Source organism: Scomber scombrus, chromosome 17, assembly GCF_963691925.1.
Source record: "Scomber scombrus chromosome 17, fScoSco1.1, whole genome shotgun sequence".
Classification (NCBI taxonomy): Eukaryota; Metazoa; Chordata; class Actinopteri; order Scombriformes; family Scombridae; genus Scomber; species Scomber scombrus.
Genome location: NC_084986.1, coordinates 22451997 through 22462900, shown reverse-complemented (window position 1 = coordinate 22462900; position 10904 = coordinate 22451997). Strand labels below are relative to the sequence as shown.

Below are 10904 nucleotides of genomic sequence, written 5' to 3'. Positions count from 1 at the left end.
CTTTTTCTTCCTTCCTCTCCCATCAATCATCTCACCACCCCTAACATTTATCTGCTGACCTTAAGTTGGAAACCACTGGACTAAACTAGCTAACTGTATATAAAGTAGTGTAAACTAGCTCCACCTCCAGCAGCTACAACAGTAACATGCTGCTCTAACACTGATGCTTCACTATTAATAATCTAATGATGTCATATATAATAATATATCAGTCAGAGGGACCAAACCACTACTTTTACTGTAATATAAAAAAGTAGGATTTTCCATGCAGGACTTTTATTTAGTATTAAGTATTTTAACATTGCTGTATAGCTACTTTTGCAGGAATTACTTTTTAATCTCAACCTTTAACCCAAAATGAATGGGAAGAAAACAATACACTGCACAGAGAAATTGGAATTTTTCAAACTTTTTACTTTTTAAAAAAATTCAATTTCTTGACAAAAAAAATTGACAAAGAAAGATTGTGTGACATGATCAAACGTTCCAGAACAGCTACTAATGGATTTTATGATGAGATTGTTTTGTCAGGTATAGCTCTTTTACATCAGTAAGGCACTACTCTGCAACACAACACTCTGCAACCTCAAAAAGAATTTTAGAATTGCACCACCATCATTGCATTTTAGTCTAATGTACCATAATGTTTACAGGTTTTCGATGTAATGTCATGTGTCTTATTTATTCATTTTATTTCATTAAAGGTAATAGATCTGTTTTCTTACCTCCAAGCCTCTCTCTTTTAGTAAAAAACATCTTTACAATGTTACATTTGTATTTACAGACGCAAATTATTACATGTTCACGACCAAACCTAAGCTAACTGAATAACTCTAAAGTGGACTTAAATCAACTTGATACGATTTGTTTTGATATTATAAGATCTATGAAATAAATATTCAATTCTGACATTCAAAAAGCTTTAAAAATCATCCAAGGAAGACGGCTAAACTGAGATTAATACAATTATCTGTATCCCTGGATAGAAAGGTACGGTTTCATTTGCAAAGATCTAAACTGATGAAAACATGAATCGCCCTTCATCCCTGATGGAGTGCTGGCTATAATGTCTTTATTTAGCTCTGTTGCTGCATCACAAAGACATTCCTTACTGGCTAGTTGCTGAGATGAAACACTAGATAACAACAGCAACGCCAAAAAAAAAAGCACTTTCTCACAGGCTCCGGTTTTCTGACCCAGTGCACTTGAATGCTGCGCTTCCAGTGACAAGAGCTTACAAGGAGCACTTGAAGGCATCAATATGGGGATGAAGGGCCACAGGATGGAGAAAGCCTTTTCTCCTTGGCAGCATAGCTGACCGATGCTGTGGTGAGAATTACAAGAAGTGCAAGCAGAGGTCTGCTACGCGTCTCAAGTGATGAATAATTTGGCAACTAAACTGTCTACAGAGAGGCAGTGAAGCTGGTGACCTACTGTCCTGAATCTTATGTGACGAAGTACTGTATGATAAATTATTATTACGTAGATTTACAAAGTGCAAGCTTGGAGGGAATATAAAATAGTTATTATTTATTGTATTTAACTAATGTGTTTTGTTCATCAATGCTCCTCATTGTTACAATAACCATTAAACCAATTTGGACCTTGCTTATTCACTCTGACTTTGAAGCCTTTTGGAAATACACACTTGTTCTCCCTTCTTGATGTTTTTCCTTTTTTTTTTCAATAAAAAAAAGTAGTGCAATGTAGTGGACACATCTGCAAAACCTCAATGGGGTAGGTGAAGGAAGACCAGAAGTTTGTCTACATGTGGAAAATAAAGAAAAGGGAGCTCTGATTCAGTGTGCAGGTGCTCCTTGTATTTTAAATCCAGCCCCACTGAGGTTTTATGGACCTTATTTCATTTTTTTTTTTAAAAGAAAGGAGAACAAGTGCGTACTTCCAAAAGCTGTATAAAGCAAGCACACCTTTCAGTAAGAAAAAACAAAAGAACCCTATGTGACCACCTATGTGGCCACTGTACACTGACACTAGGCGTGTAACAATTTTGTCTTCAAATTGTAATAAAATGATTCCTGTTTGATGACAGTTATTAAAAATAACCAGAGTTTGGCACAGAAAGAAATCTCCTGCTGTCTTCAACAAACTCTTACAAGTCAAACTGTCACTGGCAGGAGTTTGATATGTTCTCCTCACACATTAACAACAGAGAAGGAAAGTGCTGAGTGTTGTTGTGTTGATTTGATGTCAGAAAACTGTGCTAAGCCTCAGTGGAGACTGAAGGACCTGACATCAAAGCAATAAAATAAGCTGCTCAGGAAGAGGGGGGAAAAAATCCCAAAAACTTCAAAACTCAAATAGAATTTTGACTTCACAGTCATATCACACAGTGGATTTGAGTAGTCACACCCTTAGCTGTAACATACAGTTAGATAACACTGGCTTTAGGCTAAATCACAAGAAACAGTTCTTTTTTTATTCACGGTTCATTTCTTACATTGTTCAAGTACAAAGTTAAAATGCCTTTTTAATTAGTTCATATTCATACAAGAGTAAAATAATAATAGTGCCTTTTCATTACTACGACAAACTTAAATACAGTCATTGTAAAGACAAACTTGATTTATACTCCTAACAATATATTTTTCTTATTTTCAGATACAATTTTAGCACCTTTTGAAACGCCACCAGTTCCTCTTTTCCTAAAAGCTCATCTTTCATTTAGTCCATGAGATGAGTGTCTGACTGCGCCACAGCATCGTGTTTGTAGGTGTTATGCATGTATCTCTGTGTGTGTGTGTGTGTGTGTCTGTTTGTGTTTAAAGAACAGTGTTTTTGTGTGTACGTGTTTGTAAGTGTATCAGTGTTGAAAACAGCGCATCACTCAGCCTAAAAGCTGTCGATAGGCGAACAGAAACATCATCACTTTGTCACTCGTCACTTAAAACTGACAGCTGTCAATCAAAACGACTCCATTCCTCATGCTTTTGTCTGACTGCACTCTCAAACAGACACATGTTGAAATAACACTGCTCGTGTTGAAAAAGTAAGAGCTGAAAATGAACCAGCGCTTCCTGACCTTTTTGTCTTGTGGCCCTTTAAAATGAACCAATAGCTGGTTGCATATTGACTTTGTATAATTTTATATACAAGATATAATTGAGTGAAATCTTCTCATATCTGTTATATTTATTGATGCAAACATATCACAAGTAGGGGAAGATATAATCTCATATTCAATCTTATCTGATTATAATTACATCTACTTTAAATTCAACGGATATCATCAGTTGAATTGTTGTTTTACATCATAACACATGTTTTTAACAGAGAGGTCATCAGTAAGGCTTTTTCTCCCTGATTCAGCTCTGACGTTTTATTATTTGTATGTCTTTGTCAGTTAAAGGTTTAACTTGTACAAATCAAATCATACAAAACACAGATTGTTATAATATTTTTAGAGGTCTAAAAATATCCAATATTTCACAAGAGTCTACACATGCAGCTCTGTGAGTATAAGGTTGACCATATACATCTTCTTAGTTTAGTGTGTTAATAACATATTAACATTTGCTCATTATAAAAAGCACAGCTGAGGCTGATGGGAATGTCCTTTAGTCAGAAACCAAAGAATTGATGATGATGGTGATAGGTGAAAAATGAAGGTATCACTAATGTAATTGTAACTCTTCCTGATGGGGACATGCATGTTTGTACCATATTTCAAGGTCAACCATCCAATATTAATAACACATTTCATGGCACGTAGATACTTTAGTCTGGACCAAAGTCGTCATCTAGATGGCCAATTTTCCTTTGTGTAGCAGACTTTTTGTTCTTTTTCTTCTCTATCTCGTTGATTATTTTTTGCCAAACTCCAGATTTATGTTACTGCTTTTTAGGAGGTGATGACCAAACTCAAACTTTGGATTTTGCTTCAGCTATTTCAACATGGCAGCAGGTGTTATTTCAGCTCCCCTCTAATTTGAGAGTGTCCTGTACCTCGCTGGTTCAACTATCTCTTTCTGGCATCCTTGGGTACAATAGAACAATTCACTATACTAACTGTAATATATGCTTTCTCTAGCCTCTCTCTCTCTCCTCTAGGCTGAGACTGAACTGAACTGAGCACCAACCTGGAACAGTACACACACACGATAACAGATTATTATTGTAATTATTATTACCATTATTATTATTATCATTACTCCCTAATCTAACATGAAATCAGAGATTACACTGACTGACTGACATGCAGCACCTGGGGGTGGAGTAGGGAGTGGGGAGTGGTAGGGGAGTTTGGGTATGGGGTGGGGATGGGTTGGGTTTTTTTGGGAGCACCAAGCACCGTAGGGTAACGATGTAACGCCCAGCGGCGCCGTGGAAAAGCCTGATGGCGGCAGGCGGCCGGCAAAAAACACAGTGTGTGTGATGCATGTGTGTGTGTGTGTGTATATGAACAATGTGTGTTTGGTTGCGAAGAAGGAGTTTAGACAAGCAAGAACGTCGGCACCATGTTGAGCGGATATGAGTGTGTGTGGTTTTCCAGCAAATGTGCGTGTGTGTGTGTGTGTGTGTTTGTGTGTGTGTGTGTGTGTGTAACCTGCAAAGAGCACTGTAAAAAAGAGCAGAGTTTAAAAAGCACCTGAAGGTCGGTTGTAGAAACAGAGAGTAAACAGGATGGAAAAAAACCTGCTGGTTTACTGTTGGTTTGTTTGAATGTTTGTGCATGTGCATATGCGTGTGTGTGTGTGTGTCAGTATAGACTGCATGTCCAGTTGTTAGCTGGTATATGAGGAAGGTCAGAGGATCGGAAGGCTTCCTGGAAAATATGGTCGTCTGAAGACCAAAAGCACCAGACTGAAAGATTTTTTTTTTCCATAGACAGCCCTGTTTAAATAAATCATAAATCAGTATACAAGGACATTTACACATCGTGCCTCAATGTATGATAGTCTTGGAAACATTTTTATTTATTACATATCTGCCACAATTGATAACAATCAAATCTTCTTCACCTGCCTATGCTTATTAAAGGTTGTGGAGAGGCTGAGTTAATCCCAGCATGCGTTGGGCAAAAAAAAGGCAGAAATAAGATACCCAAGACAGGCCTTCCTCTGAGATAAGGAAGAGTCTGTTATTTATACAGGGCTATCTCTTTCAGTCATAGGAAGTAGAAAACCAGCATAGTGTCAACAGAGTACAGGCCTGCCTCTGGTTCCAGTGGACGTCGCTGCTGTAAGTTGAGGACATTTTGGATCCCTGTGAGGCAAAACAGGAGCCGAAACTGTAAGGGCTGACGGACTGTCATTTTTTCACCAGACCGAAAAAAAGGGCAATGTATGAGCCGAGGCACAAGAGAGGCTGTACTATATATATAATTGGAAGGTTTGAAATGACTCCCTTTTACATTAAATGCTGTTGAAGTCACACACTGAACTCCTAAAGAGTGAATTGATGTTTTAGTTTGTTTTCTCGGAGGCAGTGCTGCTGTGGAGGCAGGAATAATCTCGCTGGAGGTGTTAAAGCTGATGATTGACCGTTTTAGTATACTTTAAAGGGGACAGAAACCGTCACATTTTCCCTACAAAGTAGTTTGATAACACGTCTGCTTTTTAAAACGAATCCAGAAATGGACATGAAGAGAGAACTGAGATTTTCACACAGAATACAGAGAGCGGACTTGACGCAGCGTGATGTCAGAAGATATAAAAATAATGTTCAATCCATTAAAATCTACAGTAAATAAAACTGATGACGTTGGCTGACATTCATGATCCTGGAGGTTCATATTACTTACACGACAAGGCTTCAGACAATGAAAGCAGCGGTCACGATGGGTAAAAAAACAACTGAGCCGTGCCGAAGATAAACAGAGAGAAAACCTTTACGTCATCATTTCACAGTAACTCCATACAGACTGTGTCTAAGCACCGTTCAGGAACTCGATTTCATGACTGAAGTCTCAAGCTACTGTATGTTAAAATGATGTGGAACAAATTTTAGCACACACTGATCTGATTTAGATGCAGATATAAACATCCAATGTCAGTCTTGAAGCCTAAGTAGTAGTCAGGCAGGTGAAATGATTATTAAGATGAAACACCATCACAGTCTAATAGTTACAGCATTATTACAGATGTTAGAGTAAGTATAGTATACCAGCAAAAAACATGAGGAACTAAATCCATGATTAAAATGCTACATGACAGATTATATCACATATAATTTATCCAAGTTCAAGCTCACTTTAAAATACAATCGCTGCTAAAGAACATGCTCCAAAATCACAGAAAGAGCACCAACAAACTGATGACTTGAATGTATGCATTTATTCTATATGTGAATGGCGACATACTTTCATCTACATTTAACATTTTTACAATCATTCTAACCCAGTGATTTCTAACACTGACCCACGATGTAAGCGTCGCCTTGTTATCTACGTTACTGGTTTCTCTGCCCACTGAAGGATGCTGAAGAAACACAACTAAACTGAACATTATGATCTTGGCTCTGATTTTACTCAAAAAAGTCTTTTCAGAAAGGCACATGCACATCCATACGTAGCTTTACTAGGTAACAGACATGAACACAGGTGAACAGGGGAAGTTAAACTCCGCTACTGAGATTATTTGCACCTCCAGAGCGCCTCCTCCAAGAAACACAAGAATCTGCTTTAGTTGCAGTCGATCCAGTAAAGATAATCCCATCTGAACTGAGTTTTTTTTCTTTTCTTTAATAGGCCTCCTCCAGCACGCTCTGCCCAACATTATAAGTTTAAAAAATTCGTACTCCACTTAAGTGGCACGTCGAAGCGTCAACTTTTGCCGCCTTTCTCGGCTGGTGTTGCCTCCGCGTCTGCTTTTCATGCGTTTGGTTAAACTCAAGTTAGGGACACAAAACCGCAGCGACTGAAACAACCAGAGACGGTTCAGCCTCAAAGAGCACCAAAAACTGTAAAAGTGTTGTATTAAAGTGGCACCATTTGGACTCTTATCACTATCTGACCAGCACCACGAGCTTTAACTGGTGTGTGTGTGTGCGTGTGTGTGCATGTGTATACGTGTTTGTATATTTGTGTTCATTGCACTGTAACACACAAGTAGTACTGGAACTATGTATGAATCCAGAATTAAGTGTTATGGTTTAGAAGGGATTCATTGGTGTTGTTGGTGTAATTCTGACAGATATTCAAAACGGGAAAAAAAAATCAGGGGCGCCCTTTTTCAGTTTTGCGCCCCCTGGAGGTTTTGAACTCCAGCTACTAGGACACAGTAAAGCCAGAAGACATCAGTTTCAAGGTCGGACAGGAAGTTTTTGTGTGAGGGTTATACAGTACAGTGACCCTGCACCAAATGTATGTGTGTGAGTGTGAATGTGTGTGTGGATATCAGCAAGGTAGCACCAGGGAGACTACGGTTAGCCAATGGTCTAGGTGGGATCTAGGGAAGCAGTCCTTTACAATATGTGTGTATATGTAGGTTTATGTGTGTATATTTAGGTGTATGTATGACTGTCCGGTCACATGTGTCATTCTGAGTCAGCCAACCTTCATGTACGAGCTGTACACTGTGTGTGTGTGTGTGTGTGTGTGTGTGTGTGTGTGTGTGTGTGTGTGTGTATCTGTCTGTTATTACATACTCTTTATGTGTGAATGCGTGTGTGTGTGTGTGTGTGTGTGTGTGTGTGCGTGCGCGTGTGAGAGAGAGAGAGTTGGTGTGTGACTAGTTGCAGGCGAAGTACTCCTTGAGCGGGGCGAAGAGGTGCCTGATGACGGGGACGCTCCAGGAACGTCCCAGGAGCCTTTGCCTGGCCAGACGACTCATGTTGGACACGTCGGTGTAGTGGACGGGGAAACCAAACACCCTGCTGACACACATCATGATTTGTTTAAAGCTGGAACTGGGGAAAGTTTTTAAAATCTTAATAAACGGGTTTGTAGAAAATCATATATCTCCAAATTTGCTGAAAATGATCATTCTTCTGTGGCAAAAAATCATTCAAAAACCAACTGATGAAGCTGAAAATTGGACTTTTGGAGTTTGGTGGTTTTCATTGGATTCCATGGGCTCTTTATTTTAAGGTTATATGTAAAATAATCTAATAAAAATCAGAAAATTAAATATCTTATTAAAAGTGCAGTGTGTAGAATTTAGTGGCATCTAGTTGAATGAACTCAGCAGAAATGGAATATAATCCTCATAATTAACTGGTGTATGATCCCATGATTCTTGTTACCTAAGAATAAGTCCATATATCTACAGAGGGAGCGGGTCCTCTTTCATGGAGCCTGCAATGTTGCACCGTGTTTCTACAGTAGCCCACAATGTACAAACCAAGATGCCACTAAATCCTACACACTGCATCTTTAAAACTGGATTTTTAAAATAACAGAGACCGCAAACCAAATAAAACTCCAATCAGTCTCTACATCTTAGTAATGTACTCTTTGTCTCAGTGTAGTATTCAAGCCTCATATTTACTTATGTTAAATAGTAAATACAATGCTCAAAAAAATGAAGGGAACACTTAATCATCACAGTATAACACCAAGTCAGTTAAACTTCAGGGAAATCAATCTGTCCATTTAGGAAGCACAAGTGATTGTGAATCAATTTCAGCTGCTTTGGTGCAAATGAAAGTGAGAACAGGTGCAATGGAGAGGCAAAAGCAGGACAACCTCCAAAAAGGAAAAGGAGTGTGTAGGCAGTTCCTGAATGACAAAGGCATTGATGCCATTGACTGGCCCCTCACATTCCCCTGACCTAAATTCAATTGAGCACCTATGGGACGTTATGTATCGGTGCATCCAACGTTAAGTACAACCACAGACTGTCCAGGAGCTCACTGATGCCCTGATCCAGGTTTGGGAGGAGATCCCCCTTGATACCATCTACCAACTCATCAGGAGCATGCCCAGGTGTTATCGTGAGTGCAAACAGGCACGTGGGGGGGGGGGGTACTCAGTACTGAGTCACATTATGAGTTGCCGTGAAGAAATTCACGCAAGTTGGAACAGCTGTGATTTCAAATTTTTTACTTTGATTTTCGGTGTGAATTTAAAATCCAGCCCTCATTAGGTTGATGATTTTGGTTTCCATTGACTGTTATTACGTCATTTTGTTCTCAAAAAATGATACAATGTGCATCAGTTAAGATTTTCAACTTAAATCATTCGTTCATCAAGATCTGATGTGTGATTAAAGTGATCCCTTCATTTTTTTGAGCAGTGCAACCTGCTGTTTTATCTCACACATTATGATTTAAAATGCCAGTGCGACAAAAAAGCAAATAAGTATATGATTTTTCACCTTAATATTAGAACATAATGATAGTGATTTAATAAAAGAAAACTGAGAAAAAAAAGAAAAAACTAATTTCACAAATATAATTTGTTATCATAAGGTGTTATGAGTATCACCAAACAGCTATTGAAATCAATTAATAAGGACTACAAAGCAAAATTAAGTGCTTACATTCATCATTTTCTCCTACAAATTACTGAACATGCAAAGGTAAAATTAGAAGGACCCACACATACTTATATAACCACATACCTTTCCATCTCGGTACACCAGAGGATGTCCTCCTTGTTGTCCATGTAGACGGGGAAATGTTCATCTTTCCCCTGCTTCACAGAGTTGGAGCGTGTCGTTATCGTACGCAACTTCTCAAACTGGAATTAACATCCAGAACCAAACACACACACACAAACAGACAGACAGAAACACACACACACATATCCTTTTTTAATTCTACAAGCTGTCCCCCTTTTTGTGCAGTTATGATACAGTACATGGTTCAAAATAGTAATAAATTGACTTTCTTGAAGTATTTAAACTTGCTGGCAGAGTAAAAGTGCAACAATAGCAGCAGGGAAATTGGCATTGCTGAGAAATATATGTATTAATTCACTTTTCCAGACATGCTGGTCAATGGAAGAAAATGTTTTATCTCCATGAAATACACCGATAGATTATCGATTACTAAATTCCATCCTTACCCAACAGTTTCAGTTTAGTGTTGGCCAATTTCCAAACGTTTGCCCCCAAATTTTTCTTTTTCTTTTTTTACATATCACATAAAATATAACATTCAAATATGTTCTACAGTTGCCTAAACTCTCCAGTTTTCTGTTAAAAGTCTGAATCTTTGCTTGCCACTAGTCAGAAGGTTAGATACTGTATGATAATAAGCACAGACACACTCACACGCACACACACACACATACACACGTGTATACCTTAGCTGTGCGCCCGTGCTCCAGGCACTCCTGTAGGTCCAGCTTGTCATTCGTCATGGGGGCCAGAGGTCTGCGAATACCAAAGCATAGACAAGAAATGAGAAGACGAAATATTACGTATCACTTTAAATTCAGCTTATATTAGTTTTAAAAACATCAACAGAAAGAAAATGAAGGATGCATCACCTGGACATGCCTGGCAGGTTTCCCCAGAAATATCGAGCGCGGTGGGCAGCGGAGACTTCCTTGGCATCGATCATCACTGGGTTACACTGCAGAGGAACAGCAGGGTTATCTTCCTGTTTCACTCATCATCATCATCATCTTCTGAATGTAAATGAGACTCTGTTAAACCCTCTCTATGTTTAAGAGTAGTGGTAAAGCTTATAGTTAGGGTCTAGACTGCTGAGGGGACTTCATGATGCACTGAGCTCTCTCTCTCCTCCCTCTCCATCTGCACATAGTCGTTTACCATTCATGCATATTTCTGTGGTATGTGGTTGTGGACTCTGTGCTGCTGTGGTCCTGCTTGTCGCCCACACCTGCTACTATAATTATTATTCATATTTCTATTATTATTAACGTTATTCTTGTTGTATTGTGCTTCTCTGTGTCTCTCTCTCTCCTCTCTCACCCTCCCTCTTTCTCTCTCAACCCGCCACTGTTGAGAGAGAAGTTGAGTGCCGCTCATGGGGGA

At 38.9% G+C, this 10904-nt stretch overlaps 1 protein-coding gene across 6 annotated transcripts in view; it reads right to left on the bottom strand.

Moving 5' to 3' along the window:
• Positions 1 to 2371: 2371 nt before the first annotated feature.
• LOC133997177 (DNA (cytosine-5)-methyltransferase 3A-like) overlaps positions 2372 to 10904 on the bottom strand; it is a 65936-nt gene continuing 57403 nt past the window's right edge. For 3 of the 6 annotated variants that reach the window (XM_062436720.1, XM_062436725.1, XM_062436723.1), the window contains 4 exons: positions 10394 to 10479; positions 10208 to 10277; positions 9522 to 9640; positions 2372 to 7830 (listed from right to left, as the gene is read on the bottom strand). In XM_062436720.1, the coding sequence (XP_062292704.1) occupies positions 7689 to 7830; positions 9522 to 9640; positions 10208 to 10277; positions 10394 to 10479 (417 nt within the window). In that variant the 3' untranslated portion in view covers positions 2372 to 7688. Of the gene's footprint in view, positions 7834 to 9521; positions 9641 to 10207; positions 10278 to 10393; positions 10480 to 10904 lie in introns of all 6 variants that reach the window. The other 3 variants (XM_062436722.1, XM_062436721.1, XM_062436726.1) reach the window with 2 other exon arrangements.